This window comes from Pectinophora gossypiella, chromosome 17 (assembly GCF_024362695.1).
Source record: "Pectinophora gossypiella chromosome 17, ilPecGoss1.1, whole genome shotgun sequence".
Taxonomy (NCBI): Eukaryota; Metazoa; Arthropoda; class Insecta; order Lepidoptera; family Gelechiidae; genus Pectinophora; species Pectinophora gossypiella.
Window position 1 is genome coordinate 7,253,719 of NC_065420.1, and position 25,748 is coordinate 7,279,466.

Consider the following 25,748-nt stretch of genomic DNA (forward strand, 5'->3'; position numbering starts at 1 on the left):
TTGTAACTAATGTCAATAAACTCGTATGAAATAGTACTCCCTACCATCATAATTTGGACCTGATTCTCTTTGTAGAAATATGTTACAAAATCATCATAACCTATGCCATACATTTGTTGTAGATACAGTCACGTAGACAATTACATAACCTCACAATCTATTCGTAAGTATTGCCATCGCCAGTATTGCCATTTTGGAGGTCTACCCTACCATTTCTTTGCACTTCAGAGTGTTGCTATTACAAAAAATTGCTATTGCATACACCCATATGCAATAATTTTAATAGAAAATGGCTGCATGGGTCTAGTTACCATAGATTATTTGCTAATTTATTATGTGGCAAAAAAACGTCGACGCAAACGTCGATTGCCGAACCCGTTCGTGACAAGCAGGCTACTAAGCGGGGAGTTCGTAACCAAATAATTACCCGCTCTGTATCGATGTTCATGATGATGGTAGGTACCTAGCTTCCGACGCGTGCGTCCGTGGCATCTAGCGGCGCTCGACTGATTTGTAGAAACAAACCCGCTCGCGGACGACCGCCGCGCGCGCCCTCGCCGTGCGCACGCCGCCCGCCGCGCGTGTGACAATCCGTCACCCGCGCCCGCGTTCCGTAGCACGCTCCTGCGCTGCTCATACTATTTGTTCATTACAGACACGCGAGCGTGCGCCCGCGCAACTTTTAGCGTTCGGCCTAAAGGTCTAAAGGTGAAACTTGTATTGATAGAACACACACACACATGTAAAACAAAATGCGGATTATGCGCGTCAGCTTGCTGATTGAGATCTAACTAAACACGCTCTAAAAACCTAATGTATGGTGGTTACTAATAAAAAGTCATTCCCATTTAAATGATTTATTCAAAATAGCAATGTATAAAGGTACATAAAAAATACTTAGTCTAAGATCACATTTCCTAAAGCAAAGATTCCGAGAAAATGAACACAGGACTACTTTAAGACTGGTGCCGATTCTTTTTAGACTTGGGTATTGTAGGTTTGCCTCCAATGGCATCAACTACTTAGCTGGACAATGGGGAGCGCTGATGGCTCTCATCCGGTACTGATTCTAATACCTCTTAATTTTATTTTAAGTTATACCTGTCGTTGGTGCAGACGTCAACTTAATTAGTTCTAAAACTAGCTTCATCTCCGTCTTGCACTCGTTATAAGAGAAGGACGGCACTATATTTAGAGCTGTTAGACTAAAATAAAGTTTTGTCTTCCAGAATCGGCACCATTTCCTTAACCACCGAGGACAGACTAAAAACTTCTAGGACACTTCAATATTACGCAGAAATTATAATGGCCCCGATTCCTGCAGGCCCCTACTAATTTTATTTTAAGTTATACTCGTCATTTTCTTGTCTGCCGAAAAGGAAAGGGACGGATGATTGACAATTGTTAATCTTTTGTTTTAAATTGATTAAACCCGGGCGAATGAAATAAACCAAAGAAAATCAACTATAAAATTTTGGGAGGGTTTTTGAAATTTGTGCCTAAAATTGACGTGTGTTCTATAAATTTTATGCCTGTCGATTACCCGTCCCTTTCTTTTTCAGTGGATAAGAAAATGACAGGTATAATAATTTAAAATAAAATTAGATGATGTGTACAGGAATTAGCACCATTGTCATGTGCTTTACGCTAATCAAATCTAGGATTTGAACCTAGTACTTTTGTAATACTACAGGATCTGTACGAGGTTCGATGATGTTCGGCTTGATATGATGTCCTAAAATGTTATTTTCTAGTTAGCTTACCTATTTAATTAATTAAATCTAGCATACAATAAATATAACTAGGTACAAAATACAATATTGTTCAAATTGACTTCGTTGTACTTCAATTGGAGATTAAAATAATACACGACCTTTTGTTTATGATCTTCCTGTGGTTAAGGTGCGCTCGTATCACTATTTTTTAAGACATGCTACATAGCATCAAGCCTATATCCCCGAAGGGGTAGGCAGAGGTGTATAGTATACACACTGACTCCTCGCCAGCTATGTTTAAGTCTCGTAATAGGGGGCGAACCTATTTTTTAAGAGTTTATTTTATGTGGGTAAAAGATAAATACCCAAGATACTTAAAAGTATTACAGTGATAATAACTATTGAACACAAAAATATATCACAACAACTTTGCGACATTCGAGAATCCTTTATTAGTGGCCCATAAATATTAATCTACTCGTGAGATCTTCAAATAATATTTTTAAAGGGACAAATTATTAATCAAGATTTAGATGCTCAGACGGGAAAATATATATTTCAACTTGTTTTTGACTCAAGCATCCACTTAATTTTGTCTTTGTATCTCTGGAATCTCTCTCTCTATTCAAGAGCTGCGCTCTTGTCGGTGGAGTAACCGCCATTCCTCTCTTCTTCCCGCCAAAACCTTCACCTCCCGATACGACACGACCTGCACCTTCTCTTTTATTTGTTTCATAAATGTTATCCTAGGTCTAGGTCCTCTGGAATACTCTGGACATAATACAGAGAACCTAGTGTAAAGTATTAATTGGTAACTAATATTAAAATCTAATCACAAGCAAAACCTACGCATGTAAATAATAGGTAAACTGCTCTGGTAGCACGCGTGTGGCGGTGTGTGGATGAACGCTATTGGCTATGCGATAAATAAAGCAATCTAATGAGGGATTATCCAAGCGACGTTCCCCAAAAAAAAAAAATAGATGGCTCTGTACACCCAGGCACAACACACCTACCCCATTATTAATCTGATCAAAATAAAGACAAGCAATATAGGTCTCGCGCTACCAATATATTTCTAAACTATCTGATCCAAATTTCAAGCAACAATTTTTTTTATATATGCCGCTGCAATTAATATCACGTTAAATCTGTACAGCGCCATTTATTCCTTTTTTCGAGGAACATATTCTGGGAAGTCGCTCATTGGCAACTCGCGCGGTATACCTACAGGCAGCATGCTACGGGGACTCGTATATTTAAAACAATGCAATTACTTATCACCACTGTGGATCACTGTGTAGGTATTATAACGCGATATTTATAAATAGCCATGACCCAACACTAACACAATGTAAATATCACCATATAACTATTAAACCGAACATGGCATGAGTCAACATAACATAACATAAATAGCCTATATACGTCCCACTGCTGGGCACAGGCCTCCTCTCAATCAACCGGAGAGGGTATGGAGCATACTCCACCACGCTGCTCCACTGCGGGTTGGGTCAACAATGTTTATAAATAATATTATATAGGTAGGTAGTATGATTTTGTAAATAAAACTTACTACTGCAATATGGGTAACTATAGGACTATCTAAGTAATATGGCATTATGGTAACTAGCCCTTGCTAATGAATACATAATTGTTATCAAAATTAGTCTGCATTTCTATTAAATTAGTCTGCAAAGTAAAATTACCATTTTTCCAAAAAAGGACAAGAAAAGGCTCAACGCTACACATATCATACATCCTTCTCTCAACACAATATCATGCATCTACATTCACACAACACTCAACTTAAAAACACCTATATAAATGTGCCTATCAGTTTATTTAGTTGCACATCAGTTTATTCACTTATTCCTGCAAAGGACTGTACGCTGGCCGAGCCGCTCTCCATCTGTAGAACTTGACAAACCTGAAACAAAAAACAACGAACTTTTAGACTTTTTTAACTTTCAAATGACAAAATGCAAGCACCTTCTTGCAGGCACCTTTATGTATGGTTAACCCTACACTAATCTACAAATTTATAATCTAAAGAAATATAAGCTTTCACAAATCAATAATTATTAAAACGCTGATCATCATTAGTTTTTTCTTTTCAGTTCCCATAAAAACAAAAATGCATACGAGTATTTTTAGTAGTACATACAGCTGCAATCCAAAATAATTTAAAGCCCAAAGCTTCGGATTTGCATTTTAAAACCTTGAACATTGAAACACCTCCATAAAATACGTTGATAAGAAACTGCACAAAGAAATACTTTCGAATGTTATTTTGTTTGTTTTTGGGACACGCAATTTTACGATTATGTTTTAACATATTTACAAAGGGCAGTGCCACCATAAGGAAGTATAAAAATGTTTAATTTATGTAACGATTAGGTTTAGGTGCGCTTGAATATATTTTTAATTATTACATGAATGTATTAAATTCCGATGAAATGATGATGATGATGAGATGATTCCGTGCTTCGGAGGGCACGTTAAGCCGTTGGTCCCGGCTATTAGCCGTAAAAACACCTCCACCAACCCGCATTGGAGCAGCGTGGTGGAGTACGCTCCATACCCCCCTCCGGTTGATTTAGGGGAGGCCTGTGCCCAGCAGTGGGACGTATATAGGCTGTTTATGTTGTATGTTATGTATATTAAATTATAATGAATGATAAACTCTCCTATTGTATTTGTCAACCATCATCATCAACATGTGACGCTTCTGTTTTAACCGCTTTCTTTCGATATTTGACTTCATCATACGGGTTGTTTGTGATGTGGATTACCAACCTCATCAACCCTGGTATCATGGGTATCATTGAGCCGCTAAAGGCCCCTAAAATGACTCATGTAACGACTACTTACTTACATCAGTAAGTAGTATCCGAAAACGGTTTAACGTGCCTTCCGAAGCACAATCGGGATATTTGACTATCACATAGACATGAAACTATAAATCGATAAGTTACCAAACTATCGCCTACCCCGTCACGTAAACAAGGCGTGATTAAAGAAACAAATAAGATACAAAAAAAACAGACGATTTGAACGTGCACTGAGAAACCAGTTGTATGAAGGACAGTGTGCTACTTAAACATTATTTTGCTTAATTAAAATGCAGCTGTTAGCCATCGTATTGGCAATGAATTAATTCTGCATTCATTTCATGATTCACTATGGAAGTGATGCGGTTATCTTTGTCCGATTCTAACCTACTTACAATATACAACATGTACAATACATTAGTAGGTATTAGAGATTAGCTGACTGTAATAAAATCATGGTTGTTTCAAATGACATCGTAATTCTATTCTCTGTTAAGCAAATATTTGTCTATACACATCATTATAAGTAATGTAGAGTAAGCCCTAGTATGTTTTTGTAGTCGAATAATCCGACTATTCGCGATAGTTAAATACAGGGTGTTAGTGACACCGTAATGTAAACTTTTGAAGGATGATTCGGACAAAATACAAAATCCACTTGACATTAACTGAGAATCGTGAGCTGAATCATCCCCCTCAGTATTCAGTACGATGTCTCTAACGTACTCCATACTTCTACTTTTTTCTGTGTTCCATACTTTTGCGACGGAAAATTCCACTAGATATTAACTCAGAATCATGAGCTAAATCATCCCCCTCAGTATTCAGTACGATATCACTAACACTGTATACCTTATTCGCTAAACAATTTATGTATCCCCATAACCAATTTCTCATCTTTAAATTTAATAACAGTCTTCATCTACCCACATACGTCATTATTATATTGCTTCAAAGGCCAGGGGGGATAAAATGGCCACATTGAAGCAATTCAACTAAGAAAGCAATATTGCAATTTGACATTAGCGCACATAAAAGTAAGTACGCAATACAAACAAATGTCAAATATATATTCTTAGATGAATTGCTTCAATGTGGCCATTTTAACCCCCCAGTAGTGCCATGATCATGGAGTAACTAACATACTGTAGTATTTACTAAGATAATTCAATTAAAACACCAAAATGGTCGACACCTCGTGGTCACAACCTCTAATGAATTATGATAATTAAAAAAATCATACTCACGCTAACATAACGGCACAGACTATGCATATGGCACCACTAAGCATGTACACTGCTCCCGGGAACCGCGATATGGTGAAGTTGTACAACGTATTGTATATGGCCGGTGAGAATAACGGAGATATGCCTTCCAGGGCGCACATTAGGGAAAACACCTTCGCTATGTCCTCCACTGGTAATATCTTCGTTATCAACGACCTTATTAGGGGCGCTGATAGGCCTTTGAAGAGAGACACTCCGGCACCTGAAATTAATTGGAATATGATAAAACATGAAATAAGAACATAACTTAGCAACACGCCTATGTCGCCAAAGGGGTATGTAGACGTGTTTAATATAATTAAAAAAATCGACAAAACGTTTCGAAAAAAACGTTTCTAGTTAGTGCCCCGCCCTTGCGCTTCACTTTGCTCGTCTTGGTGGGGGCACACCCGTGCGTGCCCCCAGATATACACCCACTTCTCGCCAGCCAAGTAACGGGGTGAACCTATTACCATTAACCGGGCTCAGACCCTGGAGTCCGCGATGAGTTCAAACTCATGAAGTCGAATAAAACACGAAATATTAGCTTTTAGCAAAAAGGTTGCCGTTGACCTTAGGTACCATCACAATGGATGGTATTTATTGTATGGGTGTAGTTATCCTAAATAAGGAATTATTATTAAAGGTTGTTCCATACCCCCTCCGGTTGATTGAGGGGAGACTTGTGCCCAGCAGTGGGACGTATATAGGCAGTTTATGTATTAAAGGTTGTTAAAGCTTGGTGGAGTACTTATAATAATGATTGACGGGAGGTCGGGGGGCAATGTGGCAATACAATATTAACGGGAGCGGGAAGGAAATGGAAACAGAAGTTTTCGTAACGACTTCAAAAAATACTTCTAAATTGTGGACCAAGTAAATAAGGATTCGTATAACGTCTTATCAGAGGGGTCAAAAAAGTCACATCAAAGCAATTCATCTTAAAAAAAGCAATATTGCAATTTGTCAATTGTTTGCAGTGTACACTTACTGTAATACCGCATATTCAAAGTAAAGTGACCAATCACTTTGTTTAGTCACTTTGACTAGCTTATTGTTCGACTTGACTCATACTTATTGTTCAATTTATAAACGAGCAAGGCCAATGTATGACAACGAATATAAGTTATTCTCGAGAACTGCTCCTAATGCTCTTCATAATAGCGCTGGCCCACTGCTGGGCTGGGCGGCACCTGAATCATCCGCAGTGGATTTGTTGCACAGCTCGACGTTATTTTTACGTGACTTATTGTACTATTTGGCTAGATAACTGCACAACGCTGCTCTCTTTACTACAGGTTGGAGGAAGGAAGATGTTTGAGCTGGTAGTCAACCCATTCGTCAGAATTTCCAGCTGACTGAAGCGAAAATGTTCAAAGGTTTCTGGTGGTTTTGATTATGGACCATATTCGTAATAGTCTCATGTAGTGTAATGTGTATTATCCAAATTATTTAACAGGTACATATATCGTTAGATAACATTGCTTTTATTGATAATAGGAAAATACCTACATTATACTGTATGCGTATGTATTATTTTATCTTGTATACTCGTAAGTATGTTGATAACGTAACACTATCAGTCAAATAACAGATAAGTACTTATATTGTATAATAGATACTGATTTATTGGTAAATAGCCTATCTATGTAGGTAATATGTGAAATATAATCCTTCCAGCCGTATTCGGCAATGATTGCGGCTAGTTCCTGATATAGCAGCGCCTAAGATGCGCTCTTATAAGGCTGACGAATCCGATCTTAGCAGTGAATGTATAGTATATAGGTAATATGACACTTCATATGACAAGGAAAACTACGTAAATGTGATCATGGCTCTTAGTTCTATTTAACTAATCCATACACGACTTTAATGGATGGATGCTCAGTGGCGGATTAAGGATTTCTGCTGTTTTCTGTTTTATCCGCTACTACCTATACAACACACATAATGGGCCATCCATGTATCTAAATGCGGAAAATAGAGCCTACTATTACCAATACATATTACAGCTAGCTTTTCAGAAAAGGAAAAAAATCGGAAAGGTACTTATAGGTATTACGACTATGAGACGAAATTTACCTTCGTAAGGCCCAGTTTTCCAGGCAAAATAATAAAACAATGGGATTTTAATTTCAAACGGCAACTGGGCCTTACGACTTTAAAGGAAAAAAAAGATAGATGAATCTTACCTAAATACATGTGCCACGTGAGCGTTGCAAATGTTCGAATGAAGTACTCAACCGCTGACGATAAGAATGCTATAATTGAGAACATGAGGTCCCCGACGGGCAATATCTTCTGCACTAGACCCACACCCAGGAAAGACCCGAAGAACGATATCGTTGTACTCGCGGCAGAGAATATTGTATACTCCTTCATCGCCCAATGAAGCTTCTCTCTTGCATACAAGTAATCCAGGCCTACGATACCGTATAGGATGAATATTGAAAGGCTGTTTGCCACTGTGAGCAATAAAATCTGCGCTCTTCCATAATTTGGGCGTCGCTTGAAACATTGTCGCATCATTTCTTTCACTAATAACAGGTCCAGTATTGATGTAAATCCCCCCTGGAAAATTTCAACTAATTAATTATAATTATAACACTCATTTCCGTATCTACTGCTTGACTTGATAATGATTATCCCCTTTATACTAGTTAAATAGGAAATAATCAAATTTAGTTAGCTTAGATATAAAATGGGTCGTATTTACGTTGGCCTAAAATGAACGTGTCTGCCTACCTACTTCAGATTTACTTGAACTACAATGTAATAAATAATGCAAAAGCACAAACGGTTAACCTTTGATCCTGCGTAATTTTTACATTTAGAATTAATATATAGACAAAAGTACCTAATATTATTCTTAAAGACAAGTACTATTTTTATTCCTAGGTATATCTCCCATCTACTTCTTGAGTAACAGAATAAGAAACAGTTTGATAAGAGAGATATGGTGTAAAAGTTGAAGTATCGTAGTACCTAATTAAGATTGAGACGGAAATGTTAAGATGGTTTGAACATGTGAAGGATAATAGAATTACGAAAGCTGTATTTAAAGGGAAGATCGTTAATAGAACTGGCAAAGGAAGAGCTACAGGGTCGTACATTGAAAGGATTGGGGATTTCCTAAAAAAATAATTTGGTACGATCTATCATTTGGTAACTAAAACACGATAGGTACCTATACTGGATAGTAAACAAGTCCATATTGACAGTTTTATTTGTCTGACTGTCTCATCAAGGTCAGACAGAAAGGAAACCGCAAACTTGCAAATTGACATTTAAATAAATTCAGTAGTTCCACGGAAAAGTGTAATTTTGTCATTAAAGTTCTTTTATGCTTTTATTTTACTACCTAATTAATTTTAATGGATTTACAATAGCATTATCTCGCTTTAGTTACTTTGATTTCCTTATTGTACAAAAACAAGTTATTTTAACTCACCCGTACAGCGCCTGTCAAAGACTCCCTTAAGTAAATATTACTATAAGCATATGAGATCACATTTAGCACAGCAACTATTAGGAGTAGGTAGACATTGCCGACTGCTTTCAACAAATATGAACTTGCTATTCCTCCTACCACACTCCCGACGGATACCATCGCCTCTAGGATTGTCATTCTGTAATCAAATAATATACTTATAACTTAATGAAGATCTTCCTCTATCGTGTGGGTTATAAGGTGGATTACCAAACTCAGCAACGGTGTCAGGGTTGTTGTTGAGTCGCCAAAGGCCTCTAAGGTGCCTCAGGTAACGACTATGTACTTATATCAGTAAGTATTCTGGGACCAAACCTTAATTTGCCTTCCGAAGCCCGGTTTACTTTCGGACTATTGGGTGATCAGCCTGTAAAAAAGTTATTTTTGTGATCATGTCCCCACCGAGATTCGAACCCGGGACCTCCGAATCGTGACCCCAACGCTCATCCACTGGACCACTGAGGCCACTTAACTACTTACTAAAGATATAATTTTAGTAGAACTTGGGGCCTGAAGTCGTTTCCGTCCGATATCCTACAAATGATTGACATGTAATTTATGCATGACATATTATAATGAGGAGCTCGGTGGCGCAGCGGTAAACGCGCTCGGTCTGCGATTGTTGAAGTTAAGCAACTTTCGCAAAGGCCGGTCATAGGATGGGTGACCACAAAAAAAAGTTTTCATCTCGAGCTCCTCCGTGCTTCGGAAGGCACGTTAAGCCGTTGGTCCCGGCTGCATTAGCAGTCGTTAATAACCGTCAATCCGCACTGGGCCCGCGTGATGGTTTAAGGCCCGATCTCCCTATCCATCCATAGGGAAGGCCCGTGCCCCAGCAGTGGGGACGTTAATGGGCTGATGATGATGATGATGTTTATACCGATGCGCGATTGTAGTAGATAGGTGCTGGCTGAAACTGGTTACCATCCTCTAAGTGTATCACTTTGATATGCAAGTTGTCTTCTGTGACGCCTGAAAAGTCATTCTAGGGGAGGCAATCAGGTAGGGGACAATAGTTACCATCATTCGTTTGTTTCGTTTAGTTTGGATATATTTTTTTTTGCTGTTTATTTCTTTTTTGGCTATGAAGTACCTATTCGTACTATACGACATATACGTAGTCGGTCCCAAAGTTCTGTCACAGGCACATTATTTTTAAATTTCGAACATGCTTTTAGAAAAATTTTATGGCGTTCCATTTTTGAATGTTTGACAATTATTTTAAAACAAAAAATGATCATTTGCCGTGATTTATTACGATGGAGTGGACCTTGAAAGAAAACCGAATCGCAATTTTAGCGTTGCATCGCTGTGGACACTCGCCGAGTACCATTTTCAAGTTGCTCAAAAATTTGAAAATAACACTTAGGTTTGTGTATCGTACCATAAATAGGTATAATGAAGTCTCAAGTGTTGAGGACAAGAAAAGAACTGGCCGGCCTCGCTCCGCAAGAACACCAGCAGTGATCAAAGCGATAAAGGCGCCCATACGAAGAAATCCTGTCCGAAAACAGAAACTGATGGCTTTGCAGATGGGGGTCAGTAGAAAAACAGTCAAAAAGGTTTTAAACGAAGACCTTAAGTTGCGAGCATACAAGAAAAAGAGTGGACACTTACTTAATGCCCGCCTGAAAGCAATTAGACTCAAAAGATCCCGGTTGTTATTAAAACGGTACGCGAGAAACCGACACCGTGACATACTTTTTACAGACGAAAAAATTTTTGATATAGAAGAAAAGTACAATAAGCAAAACGATAGAGTGTACGCAGAGAACTCTGAAGAAGCAGGAAAAAAAGTTCCGCGGGTTCAACATGGGCATCATCCATCTTCAGTGATGGTCTGGTTAGGTGTCTCTTACTATGGGCCAACGGAGGTTCATTTCTGCGAAAAAGGTGTCAAAACCAGTACAAAAGTGTACCAAGAGACGGTTTTGAATCGGCTTGTCAAAGATCTGCCCAACACGCTATTTTCAGGACATCATTTCGTGTTCCAGCAGGATTCTGCGCCTGCACACAAAGCCAAAACTACTCAAGCCTGGTTCGACCATCAAAAAATTGACTTTATTAGACACGAAGATTGGCCTTCCTCCAGTCCGGACCTTAATCCTCTGGATTATAAAATTTGGCAGGTCTTAGAGAACAAGGTCATAATTAAAGCCGTCGCTGAAATAGACATGAATATGGTGCGTGCTGCGATAGATGACTGGCCGCGGCGTTTGAGTGAAGTTATTAAAAACAAGGGAGGTCATTTCGAATAATTTTAAGTTATTTTCATTTCTTAATTTAATAAATATACTTTAAATTGATATATAAATTTTTATAAAATTATTGGTACTTTTTATTTTATCACTATTTTCATATATGACAGAACTTTGGGACCGACTACGTAGGTAGATATCCCGTGTAAAACAGCGTTCCAAAAGTGTGTTGTTGTATACCTCTGATGTTGCTTATTCCTTTTTTATTTCGATAAAATCAGGTTAGCCTTAAAGTGTTCAGGTATTTAGCAGTGACCGTGACAGCTACGATTTACGATAATGTTCATTTATTGCATGACATCGACCCATAAATATCTATTATCAAAGATGCAATCGCGTGACTCAAGCAACGATTGTAAACTTTAGATTAAGCCGGCATATTGATGACGTTTTAATCGAGGATATTTCTGCTGTATCTAAAGAAGAGCTCTCTTTCAGCCCACTAAAGAAAGAGTTAGTTCTGTTTTTTACAACATCATAAAGTTATAGAGTTACGACTTTATCACCCCTCCCACTAAAGTTTGGATAAAATTTATAACAGGACATTGAAAACAGTAGCATACACTGTATCGAGTGTTTAGAATCTAAACAATACGGTCGTAAGGCACAAAGTCCTTTTAAAATCCAAACCCAAGCAAAGTCGCGCGGCGTAAATTGTATCGAGGGCTTCGACCAATAGCTGTACGACGTTTATCTACGTAAATAGCATTCGCTGCGTGTATTGGTTAAAGCCCTCGATACAATTCTATAGGAGCGCGGCGCGGCGCGGCGGATATTGACACCTACATAAAGACGAACACAAACGCGCCAAAAACTCATACTTAACTAATATTATGTTTTGAACAAATCATGTCAATGGGAAATCGAACTCGGCACTGCAGCAGTTATCATCAAGGAAGCGTACCTACGTCCACGCTTTCCGAAGATTAGCTCAAAAGACAAATAACAAAACTTACCTTGAACATTACATTGAACACTAGCTTTTACCGCCTAGCGATCTTCACACATGCAATACCCCCTTTTACTTAACAAATTACCTAAGTGATCTGTTCTTGGTACTGGTGATGTCGGTCAAGTAACAGAAGGTTCCGGTGAAGAGGACAGTGAACCCTCCTGTGAGAGAGTATGGTATGGCTGTGAGCACATACCACCAAGGGCCATAGTCTTCCAACATACTGTACACGACTACCATCATTGAAGTCAACGCCATACCTAAAAAAATAATACTTAGTAAAAAAAAATAAGAAAATGATCTTATCGTGTGGGTTGTGAGGTGGAACACCCACCTCATCAACCCTGGTGTCTGGGTTATTACTGAGCCGGCAAAGGCCCCTGAAATGGCTCATGTAGCGACTACATACTTACATCAGTAAGTAGTAACCGGGACCAAAGGCTTAACGTGCCTTCCGAAGCACGGATCAATCAGCTTCGGAAGAAAATTATATATACGCTTCTTATAGATAAAGTTGCAAGTGCAGTAATTTTTCGGCTCTGGTACACGTCTTGAACGTAAATAACTAAAATGAACCACAGACGAATATAAGCTGCCCCACAGTGTAGCCGTTGCTTCTAGTCACCTAATCCAATAGGCTGATGACTGTGTCCAGATAAATTACAAAATGCGAATCTACAAATTGAAGCCAGTCTGAGGCTTCGGCTGCCTGTCCACCGAAGCGGATCGGAGAAACGGAGAACTATTAACCAATACAGGGAGTTGCGAACTATTTTGTGCAATCCTATTGGTTGATTTTTCTCCGTTTCTCGGCGCCACTTCGGTACACGGGCACTGACGGGCAGCCTTAAAAATCAATAACATTTTTATATTTCACTGATACCTATACGAATATTAATTGTGAATTACAAAATAATACGACGTGTGATCACGTTTATTGATGACGTCACACTTGTGTTTTTCAATGATGGAACAAAAAACATGGTGCATCTATTTTTATGCGGACTACCTAGTAAAATAGAAATTTTGAAAATAGGTAGATGCACCATGGTGCATAGGTAGGTACCTACGCTGTATTCATAAAACCTACTAAGTAGATATGTACCTATCTAACAAGTGAGTTTGTAACTGATAAATCGCTGTAGGTACCTACTATGTTTCAAGCATTACATAAAAGGAACACGAAAGATATTAGGTACCTACATTAGAACTAGAATAAGTGTACAGCCACCTATCTTGGTGATAAACCCAGCTGCTTGATTGTAATTTCATTCTTAGTACTGAATCATAGACCTATATTGTGATTAAACAAATTATGTGTTGTTTATATAACAAATGTGTGTGATTAGATTACCTACATTACCAGTACTGGGTCAAATATTAAAATGATAAATATAGTACATAATACATACATCATATCAGCCTTAAAAGTATTGTAACATTGTATGTTAAAAATAACATTATTAATTAATTAATTTATAATTATTAATATAATATATAATTATTAATTTAATTAAATTATAAAAAAATAACATTATTAATTAACATTATTAATAAAACAACACCTTCTAGACTCGTGTCCTAGCTAACTTATTATTGTATGTTATTAATTGACTATTAGATATAAGTTCATATTATTAGTAGAGAGACTCTTTCCTGCAGACAAACTGTTTAAACAGTTTTGCAGGGCATTGATAATTGTATTTTTAGTATTAAGATTTAATAAAATAAATAAAAAAAAAAAAAAAATATTTACATGTATTTACAGCAGACAACTATCCCAACGTTTAGTATGGCAAATTTTAGTCTACCTAAGTATATTACACTTCAGAATCGTGGATTTTGAGTTAATGGACAAAGCTCTCATGAGAGAATAAGAGCAATAAATAACAAATTCTTGTTTCAGGGCGATTCTCTGTAAGGTCGTAATCGGCTGTCCCGACAATTTTTGTCAGAAAGTAATTAAATTATTTAAAAAGAAATCACTTCTAATGGAAATTCAACCCCGAAACTTTAGGGGCCATTTTGTTTTAGAACCATAATTATTTTAATTTTTTGTCTAGACTTAATAGAAACTCTAAAAATACAGTCCCCTGGTTGTCCCCATCACTGTATTTCCTTCTCGAAATGAGATTTACGGAAAAGTTAGTGAAGCTAAATATATCTGGCAGTTAATATCATATAGTAAAATAATTAAATTATGTTATTGTAGTAAAAAAAGGTCTAATTATCTATTTTATTAATTTTGTAAAGTCCTGTAAACTTTGTCCCCAGAATTTGTATACAGGCCCCTGTCAAAAAAATTAAGCCATAATAAAACAAAACTGTAATGTTTACAAACGTTTTTTTGAGTGAAACAAAACGCAATTGTTGTGAAGTTGGCTACCGTGCTGAAGGCGGCGGCGACAAGCCATTTTGTTTAGTGTCAGACCACCATTTGTGAGGTAAAGACGCGGTAGGACCGCTACCACACACAGTCCTCTGGTAAGTAGTTATATTTATTTAAATTGCTTTAATTATTTGGAGACATAATTTATTGGTTTATCATTTATGTCTTAATTGATCGATAATTTCTTAAAAAAACTATTTACTTTAGTTTTGTAATCGTAGTGAAATTTAGCCAAAATACACAGTCCCCTGGCAACAGTACCCTGCCTGAAAATAGAGCAGGGGACTGTTCTGATTAACAGAGGACTGTGTATTGGTTGTTATTTTGATGTATTGTTTGTGTTAATTTATCCGCTAGTTTTATTTATGTAAGAATCATCAAAGTATCATTATTTATTATTATTACATTGGTATAAATGCAATGTCCTGCAAAATTACATAAGCAATTTGATTGCAGGATTAATAATTTGCAGCATATTTTTTTGATAAACTCATTTTTTTTACTCAGGTTGATCAAACACACATGAAATGGTTCCTAAAAAGAAAAAGTTATCCCGAGAGGAATTGCTACAGAAAAAGAGGGAAGCAGAAAAACTACGATATCTAAAAAGAAAGAATGACCCACAAAAAAGAGAAGAAATGAGAGAAAAGGAGAAATTGAAATACCAAAAGAAGAAAGAAAAAGGTTTACGGAAGTTAGTAAAGGATATGACGCCACGTGAGCATAGAGCTGCCTTAAAGAAGTGGAAAGAACATTGTACCGTATACCGAGCCAAAAGACTGAGACTTAAAAGCGTCACGAACACTTTTTTTACGAGAAAATACCCCGTTATCAGATCCAGAAGTAGATACTCCGCCTTCAAGATCTACCACTCCAGTTCCAGTTCAAATATCTCCAGCGCCAAGCTTAGCCGTTTCCATTGCTAGTCGACAGCAAAGAAAAAAAGAAGCTTCAAAGAGACGAAAGAAGTATAATAGAGAAAGAAATGAAAAGATCGCAAATTTAGAAAAGCAAATTGAGAAGTACAAGAAAAGATTAGCGAGATTTAAAAGTAAAATAAAAAAGAACGTTGAAGATACCCCTAAGACAAAAATATTTAAAATGTTAGACGAGCCCGATCAAAGAAAAGAAGTAGTCAAGAAAGCATTATTTGGTGACGTCATTAGTGAACAGTTGAAAGAGAATTATTCCACATTGAAACGTACCAAAGAGAGACAAATCTTTAAAAAAGTTGTTGAGGGCAGTATTGTTCAAAAGTACAGGCACTGGATACCTAAAGACATTAAATTGTTGTCTAGAAACGGCAAAAAAGCCAATCTCAGTGGCTTGGACGTACCTTTAGCTAGACGTTGTAAAATACCTGAGAGTTATAAACGGACTGTTCAGAATTTCTTTGAAGATGATAGTAATAGCCGTATGGCAGCAGGTAAAAAAGAATTTATAAGCAGAAATACTGTAAGGAAACAGAAGAGGTATCTTCTTGATACAGTTTTTAATCTCTACAAAAAGTTTAAGACAGGCAACATAAAACTTAGCTACCAAACATTTTGTCGACTCCGTCCATTTTGGGTTGTAAAACCAAACACTCAAAACCGCGATACATGTCTATGCGTAGTTCACACCAACGTGGATATGAAGCTGAGCGCACTTCATACTGCTACAAGAAACAACAAGAAACAAGAAACATTTATTGAGAAGCTGTGTAGGTACATACATGCAGGTGTCAAACATTATAAAATTGTCTCAACAGTATGTCCATGTCGGACGTACAATATTACAAATAATGTCCTACAACAATCACCAGAAATTGCTGGAAGAAATATGTTGCGACCGTTATGATGTGGATTGTTTGGCGAGATCGTGTCATACTTGTCGGGATTCGATCCGAAATATAAAGAATTCGATGATGGAACAGTCATAAAATATAAAATGTGGGTTTGCGAAAGACAACAAATCCAAGATGTTACGACTAAGAAACACCGAATAGTGACCAAATATTTGATAAAAACATTTGCACTACATCCAAGACAACTCATAACATGTTTGCAGGAAGATTTACAGAAATTTTTGAATCACCAGCGAAATATTGTCCATCAATATAAAGCCATTAATGATTTGAAGGCAAACCTGCAAGATGATGAAGTCTTGATCCACGTAGATTTTAGCGAAAATTATTGCACCAAGTACGCATCAGAAATACAGGCTTTTCATTTCGGTGGATCACGAGCACAACTGAGTTTGCATACCGTAGTAATTTACCAACAGAATTCCATCCGTTCTTTTTGCACAGTCTCCGAAAATATAGCCCATTCACCTGCTGCCTGTTGATATGTCTGTTGATATTTTCTTAAGAAAGTTTTGTTGATTATTGATGTGCAAATATGCCATAAAAATAAAAAATAATATTGTAGAGTGTAAAATGGGTTTTCATTAAGTATAACAGTCCTCTTTCTGACTTAACAATCCCCTGTTACGTTCAAAACAGTCCCCTGATGCCTCAAAAAGTCCCCTGTCATGTTTTTTTTTAAATCGCTAATATCTCAGAAAATACGTATAAATTCAGTGAGCCTCCTTATCTAACTAAAATATTAGTTAATTTTCTTCAAAATACAACTCGGTTTTATGACAAATGTACAAAAAATATACCAGGACAGCATTTATATGGGACCTGTGCAAGCTTACAGAGAAATGCCCTTCAATTATATTTTTTTCCAATTTCTGCCTATTTGCGATCTTTCATGGACTATAAACAGGTGTATCAAAAAAGTTTTGTACAATTTTGTATGGGCTTAGGTGCAGAATTAATCTCTACGAACTTACCAAGAAGTGGCCAAACAATCAGTGGTTTCCTTCCATGTGTGTCGGACCATACTCCTAAGAAAAATGACAATATAGCCGGACCAACTGACTCCAATACGATCTTCACTGTTGAGATGAAGGTTACATATTTCTGCACTTCTTCCTCCAGTTGTCTACTACTGTTAGACTTGTCTGGACCAAGAAACACTTGACATTCAGCCTTGTCATGATGCAGAGAGTGTACACATGTCCGGTACAGAATTATATTGCTTATGGCAGTACCTTAAAAATAAATTAAATTATGATAAGAAACACTTATTCACTTACCACAATATTTCTTAACAAAATAAGTTAACTGATCTAAAAAAAATAATTGTTTGAACTATGTATGATCCATTTTAAAAACTATAATTTACTCAATTAGAGATGATTTAAATATGCTGTAGTAGTAGTTTTATAAATATGAAGTTATTAAATGTTTTAATGAGTTACATACATACATACATAAACTCACGCCCTTAATCCCTAATGGGGTGGGCAGAGCCACAAGTAATCAAAGACAACTTGCAGCCACTGTTGATACGATGTCGTAAGCTGGATATGATAAACCTTACGGTGATAAGGGATCAGCCTATCGCCCATAACATTAGTTTAATGAGTTAGGTACTTAAGAAATGTATTGTGATTTGTGAGACACTGGCAGTCAGGATTTTGTTTTGTAAAAAAGTTAGTTGGGTCATATTACACAGGAAATTGAATTTAAACTTTGTTAATTCCATCACTATATTAAAATAAAAATGTATCATATAAATGAGATGTATATTGTTTTTTTGAATAAAGTTACCTGATAATGATATGCCTAACATGGCCAAAAACATTGGTACTTCTACAGTAATTCCATATTTTTTTCCTGGTAATTCACTGATTGTATTCACAGCAGGTTCCCTTTCCGAAACACTTCTTTCAGTCAACCGTTCCTCGTTTTCAACCATTATTACCTTAATTGCGCTTTAAAATTACGTCAAACTAAGTTTAAATGTAAAAACAAAAGTTATTAAAATTACGATTGTTAGTAAATATATTCCGGCTCTTTCATAATTCGCAACTCATTGCGACTTTTGCGACTGGTTGTTTTGGTCCGTAAAATTAATAAGTACGGCAGCAAAACAGAGCAGACCTCACAGCCCAACAACACGCCTGAATGTCGTGATTTTTTTTTTTTTTTTTGGTTTGGTTTTCCCCGAAGGGTAAGGCAAAGGGAACTATGCCCATACAGCCATGTCTGACGTATTTTTTTTCTTGATGATTAATGAAATGATGAAAGGTGATGATGATGAAACCTAAGCCCCCACCCTCGGAGTAGACTCCTACTCCGAACCCCAAACGAATTAACTCAAAAGTCCGCATAAACTTTTGAGTTATGAAGCGGCTTCCTGACACGAAGCGAAAATAGGCAGATACACTTTGTTTATTGAATACTCCAATATAATAACACTCGCGAATGTCTTCCGACTAACTTAATGCGATCATTAACCACAAAACACCACTTCGTATTAATTATTTAGATTATTCAATGAAGAAAGCAACTGTCCCGTTCCCGCCTCCCGCCAAAAAGCCCCTGAATGTCGTGAATTCGCTAAAAATACCTTTTATTTAAATACTTTTTTTCTTCAAACTTGCTTGCTTCAAAACTTGCGGAAAAATTTCAGAACGAGCATGCTAATGTCATTTTGACATCTACGTAAAATTTGGATACACGCATTTCTATCTAAACACCAACTTATGAATGATATCGATTTGTGATTTGTAAGTGTGAAATATCGAGTGTTTTTGTTACATTTTTACTGTTTTTACTTCATGAAAGTCATCAAATCATAAAATGTATTTTTGAAACGCTTGCGCTCTATCAAAATGTATCAACTTGATCAACTGAGATTAAATTATAAAAAAAAATATTTCCAAGTGAGTTGACTGGCTCACTAAAGTCAGCGTGTGAATAAGCATAAACAAAACCGGTAATCAGTTTTACTTCAGCTTCTCCCTAAAACGTCAAAAAAAAAGTTTGATTTGTCTATGAACAGACAGTTAAGAAAAAAGAAAAGTGGAAAAAAGGTGAGACGTGAGCATTTTAAAAAAATTCAACGTTTTTTACTCACTGTGCTAAGAATTTGTACATAATCGGAGAAATTAAAATAGTGTACATTGTGTTTTAAAAGGTATGTATCATATTTACTTCATAAAGTTTCAATGTTATTTGATTCACCGACGCATCATCCGAGAGCTTGATGAGTCGTCCGTCCCTGCTTGTCATATCATTCACATCCGCTCGGTGCTCTTACAGTTATATTTTACGACGTATTCTTCGTATATTATAAGTATTTACATTAGGTACAGCGTTTTTACTGAACTACCTACAATAAGTTAACGCCACGGGATGTCAAAGTAAATCATTGTGGATAATGCCACGACCTATTTTTAGATCGGCTTTCTTTTTTCCGAACCGCACTGGCGGCGGTTGTTAGCCGGCCTCTCAACATTCCTGTGCATCCGTGAGCAGTGCATTGATGTTGTTGTCATTTTTAGGATAAAAAAGCAAAGAAAATGGCAGTGAATGTGTATTCCACCAATGTGACGTCGGAGAATCTATCTCGGCATGATATGCTGGCGTGGGTGAATGACTGCCTCCAGTCTAACTTCAACAAAATCGAGGAGCTGTGCACCGGCGCGGCCTACTGCCAGTTTATGGACATGCTTTTCCCGGGCAGTGTGCCCATGAAGCGCATCAAATTCAAGACAAACTTGGAACATGAATATATACAAAATTTCAAAATATTACAGGCAGGATTCAAAAAGATGGGTGTTGACAAGGTAATGATGTGTTTTGATTGTCTTGATCTGTGACAATGGTAGCCGTAAAATTCCATGCAGGCCCATGTCCATGGGTCGCCCACCAGCAATCAAACATTTAAAATGTCATGGCCCACTGGAAATAACATCATTTTGTTCATTGTAAATTCAACATTTTGAATATACTTATATCTCACATTTTATAATGTCGATTAATGTTTGGGCATTAGGTACTTATGATGTTGATTGAATTTATTTGTTTATCCTCAAAATCATCATCTACATAGCATTAAATTTTAGTCCTACAATCCTATCACTTACTATTATTGAAGAATGTGTTAGGTATAGCTGAGGAGAGGCACCAGAAATTATTGTTTTGTATTGTAGCAATAAACAATAATACTACATATAAAAGGGACACTCCACTCTGCACTATAAAAAGCTTGATTCTGTCTATTTACCCACTATAAGCTATTTAAGCCGTTGAGGAGTAAGGATGTTCATGTGGATTGTGTCTTGCTCACAATTACAGGGTTTATGATAAGAACAAGATTTTTGTATGGTGTGTATAGGCTATATTACAGCTAATATGTTACACATGTATGTGTAATATCTATTGGCGTAGTGCTAAGATTAATCAAAGTTTAAATATCATTTGTAGGTAATACCAGTGGATAAGCTGATAAAGGGGAGATTCCAAGACAACTTTGAGTTTTTACAGTGGTTTAAAAAGTTTTTCGATGCTAACTATGACGGGCGGGAGTATGACGCGTTCGAGGCCCGCGGCGGCATCTCGCTGGGGTCGGGGGCGCCCGAGCCCGGCGTGCCGCTGTGCGCGGTGCCACCGCCGCGCGTGCAGCCCGCCGCCGCCGCGCGCCGCGCCGCCCCGCTGCACACCTCGGGCAGTACGCATCGCCGACATCCACATTACTCACGACACACACTCGGAAATGTTACCATAACCGCACAGTAACGAGCCTAATACTTCAGTAACAATAATGTTTCCGAGTGTGGTACACGACATTAGGCCTCCCACGCATCTAGTTCGCACTGTAGTCATGTCGTTTCTTTTTATTTTTTACCCTTCCACTTTTTTCTTTTGTAGATAGTAGCCATTGACAGGCTGGTGAAGGGTCGTTTTCAAGATAACTTTGAGTTTTTGCAATGGTTCAAGAAATTCTATGATGCCAACTATGGAGACGCGGCGATGAATTATGACCCGGTGGCGCAGCGCGAGGGGCTGCCCATGGGGCACGGGAGCGCCACGGGCCCGGTGCAGCGCACCGCCGCCGCTGCCACTAGGAAACCCGCCGCGCCCGTCGCTAAAGTGCCAGCTAGACCCCAAACCAGTACTATTTTGTTTTCCTTATTATCAATGTTGCTTGATTTTCTATTATTTTGCTCACAAGAAAATCAATATACAAATTATAAACCTGATAACAGTCTATTTATGTATATTCGAACCATTGCACTAGAAATTATAAATCTCCATAATTAATTGATATATTGGTATCATATCCCTATGTAAATAATCAGTTGTGTATTTAGTGTGTAATTTACACCTGCACAGTGCCCTGTAACTAGCTGGTTTATGGTTCTCATTATTTTATCAATAATTTATCTCTGCATGATACATTTATCTTTAACACCTCTTCATATGCATCACCAAACCATTCTTATCATAACATGTCCCTTTATTAATATTTAATGTATTATTATATTACATTGCAAATATTGTTTTGGTATACTTATATAGTTTGCTTAGTTGTTACTTTAGTATTATTAATGAGTGTTAATTAGAACTAAAATACTAACTGATACATTGCTTATCGCACATTACGTGTTATTAACCAATATTTGTTTTTGCAGTTGGCAAGGCTAACAGCACAGTGAGATCTCCCCCAGTCAACCTACAGAGGTTAAATCAAAGTGCGAAAGGAGATACTAAGCTTATAGATGAGCTTAACCATCAGGTTCGTGTAAGACAAGCTTTAATTTTAAATAAAATATATTGATAGATTTAATAGATATTTTTTGTATTTGATAGATTTCCGTGCTTCGGAGGGCACGTTAAGTTATTGGTCCCGGATATTATTCGTAAAAATACCTCTACCAACCCGCAATCAAGCAGCGTGGTGGAGTATGCTCCATACATCCTCCGGTTGATTGAGGGGAGGCCTATGCCCAGCAGTGGGACATATATAGGCTATTTATTTATTTTTTTATGTTAGATTTAAATCCATAAAAAAATATTGTTCTTGTTTGTCGTTTTTTAGAGATGTTTACCCTATTTATAAATGTACATCATTTTACAGATCAATGAACTAAAAGCAACAGTTGATGGCCTCGAAAAGGAGAGGGATTTCTACTTTGGAAAACTCCGGGATATAGAGGTGATCTGCCAGGAAATGGAGGAGCAACAAAATGCTCCCATCATCCAGAAGATTTTGGACATTTTATACGCAACTGAGGTAAGAACAGCTTGTATTTAGAACATCTTACTTGAAGGCTTATGCCCTGTAGTGGACACTAAAAGGCTTATAGGTGGATGAAAAAAAAACATTTCACAGTGTCAATTTTATGACTTCTATACAAATATGAGTCACTTAATTATAATAATTTCAACACATCATGATGTCATTTATTGATATAAGAAATATTTCTTGTACCAGAGACTATTTTGTAATGGTTCCACCTGAAAAATTGTGTCATAATGGTGTATGAGTAAATGAATGTATTATAATGTGTGTTCCTAATTTTCTCAGAGAGACTAGTCACAATAGAATAATGTTTTCACCAACTACACAACTGCTAGCACACAATTGAACACTCTTTACTGAGGCAAGTTACTTGTGTTTAGTTTTTTTAAACTCTGCAACAAGATTGTCTTAGGACACTTGTTCTTTTGCTCTTGTGGCAGAGTGACGGGTATTGTATAAGGCTACTGCTAGACACATACACCAGCATGCACACATAATTTTGCTTCTTGGAGTCTTTTTTATCGACAACGAGCGGCACAGCTTTGCGTTACCGCCATAGAATAAGAAATAATACTACGTATAGAGCAGCAACTATCTGCTTGCCACTAGCGACTGAGCTAGATTTACCTCGGTCTTTAGTGTTCAATCGTATGGCGTCAGACGTCACACACACAGAGTGTCAGTAAAACTGAAGTTTTTTGTATGAATTGTCCGAGGTGTGGTACCGCTTGTGGCGGCTTCGGGTTTTAGTTTTAGTGAAGTCTACGTTATACGGTAGGCTTAAAGGACCTTTCTTTAAAGATTTATCATTTTGTTTTTTTTTTTTCAGGATGGATTTGCGCCGCCCGAGGAGGTAGACGGTGACCACGCGCATCCACCCGAGGACGACGAGTACTGAACACATTATATCTTGTACGCGTATCAAAGTGCTCCTTGTATATTAAACTCGAAATTATATCGCTTACAATCATCAACAGTAACGAGTGCTTAGTATTTCACAGCCAATGAGTCGTAACTGTTATGTATAGGTTAGACCTGTGGAAACAGTGGCCCGAAAATGATGTTCACCTTACGAAATGAACAGTAAAGAAAAATTTCGCATAGTATGTATGTTGGATATTGTTACTGTTTCTTTCGATTTCTCTCTACTGACATTTTCTACATGACATTATTTTTAACATTTTGATTTTAGTTTACACATTTCTAAACTAGCTTTCTGTTTTCTACTAAAACGCCGTGGCTGTGTTATTCTAAGTACATTCCTACTCGCAATTGCAACTCGTTTTCCTGACGATTTCAATCTAATTCTGTATTTTGAAAGTAAACCATTCATATATATATTTTTAAGTATGATCGACTGTACTAGATTGTTTGTAATTTGGTATATATCGTGCAATGTGTAGCAAGATCGCTATTCCTAGCTTTGTCTTGTTAACATTTTTGGGCCACTGCTGCCTAAAATAACGTGCATTTAATAGGTTGTTAAATTGTGGAAGAGATTTACTGTTACTTGTTTAATTCTGTTACATCAGGATTGGCTGTAATATAATTAAACTTTCAGATCTTTATTTGGTAGCACAGTCTACGATTCCAATGTATTATCATGTCGTTTTTTATGTAAATCACAATGTACCATACACGAAATTTAGATCTGAACTGATTATGCCTTTGTACATACAATGTCTTTAACAGTGCTCCATATTCTGTCATATTTTTGTGGTATTATATAATCCGTTCCGTATTAACGTGTAAATTTATTATGTAGTAATATTTACATGAACATTTTAGGTTTAATTAGATACAAGACTTGACATTTTATTTTGCACTAAACAAACTAGATCGTATAGGTACTAATGATCGGACTATTGTTTTAATGTTTTATATAAGGGCGGTACCTCGCACGCGGGACATAACGACTTATTGGCAGAGGTTATTCGCTAAATAAGATAAATACATTCATAGATAATTAATTTATTTACTTTAGAATTCATAATTGCTTTAACAGCAGATATTAATTGCCTGTTTTTCAGATTGTGAATGTCTTATCAAATAAAATAACTTTATTATGTTTGTGTTTTAATGACTAACATTTACTCCCAACTAACATATTTCCTAATGTGATTCTGTTGCGGTTCAACAACTATTTAGAACTCTGAACAATAACTAATTGAATAACGACAATACAGGAAGAAGCCATGACGATGACTCAACGCAGAGTGTAATATAAAACCTTTTATCACTACTTAATCTACGTTATCTTATGTCGCGCGTCGGTATCACGCGTCACTGCATTCAACTATCGACATTTATATTTATAACTTATCAGTTATATCATTATATCGCAGCTCCATCGCTGAAAGATTCCCTACATTTTATAAATCGGTTGCGTGACACGAGCACGAGTGAAAACTCACATTAGAAACAGTATAAACCTCGGCCCCTCGAGGTGTGGGGTAAAATATATTTTTTTTTATATTTTACCCCTACATAAATAATATAAGTAGGAATAAGACTATCTAACAGAGTTAAGCTAAAGCTTAATTAAAAAGTTCTTTAGTTACTCCTAAATATGTTGATATACACTACGAAAATGCAAATTGCACGCGTTCAAAACAAATTTTATAGTTGGTGTATTGAGAATATGAAATCGATAGCAAGTGTTAGCGTCTTCGTGTTTTTTATTTGCCGATTCTCCTCACCAAGATAGTAAATCAAACAA

The 25,748-nt window shown here is 36.9% G+C and overlaps 3 protein-coding genes across 7 annotated transcripts in view; 2 read left to right on the forward strand and 1 right to left on the reverse strand.

Annotated features, from left to right (window-relative positions):
* LOC126374477 (ejaculatory bulb-specific protein 3-like) overlaps positions 1 to 25,748 on the forward strand; it is a 401,847-nt gene that overhangs the window by 248,461 nt on the left and 127,638 nt on the right. The gene's annotated exons all lie outside the window — the stretch shown is intronic.
* On the reverse strand, positions 842 to 18,909 carry LOC126374370 (solute carrier family 46 member 3-like). The gene is made up of 7 exons (XM_050020984.1): positions 18,547 to 18,909; positions 17,724 to 17,984; positions 12,600 to 12,774; positions 9,266 to 9,443; positions 8,007 to 8,385; positions 5,797 to 6,037; positions 842 to 3,645 (listed from the first exon to the last, which is right to left on the reverse strand). Exons 1-7 carry the CDS (start codon positions 18,692 to 18,694, stop codon positions 3,585 to 3,587), a joined length of 1,443 nt encoding a protein of 480 aa, XP_049876941.1. The 5' UTR covers positions 18,695 to 18,909; the 3' UTR covers positions 842 to 3,584.
* On the forward strand, positions 19,762 to 25,095 carry LOC126374424 (microtubule-associated protein RP/EB family member 1). 4 transcript variants are annotated; one of them, XM_050021073.1, is made up of 6 exons: positions 19,762 to 19,918; positions 20,286 to 20,570; positions 21,211 to 21,454; positions 22,419 to 22,522; positions 22,865 to 23,020; positions 23,859 to 25,095. In XM_050021073.1, the coding sequence occupies exons 2-6, from the start codon at positions 20,304 to 20,306 to the stop codon at positions 23,925 to 23,927; spliced, it is 840 nt and encodes a 279-aa protein (XP_049877030.1). In that variant the 5' UTR covers positions 19,762 to 19,918; positions 20,286 to 20,303; the 3' UTR covers positions 23,928 to 25,095. The 4 variants fall into 4 exon arrangements, with proteins under 4 accessions (XP_049877030.1, XP_049877027.1, XP_049877028.1 ...); XM_050021070.1 differs by lacking the exon at positions 21,211 to 21,454 and adding an exon at positions 21,655 to 21,898 and having other exon boundaries at positions 22,419 to 22,528; XM_050021071.1 differs by lacking the exon at positions 21,211 to 21,454 and adding an exon at positions 21,655 to 21,898.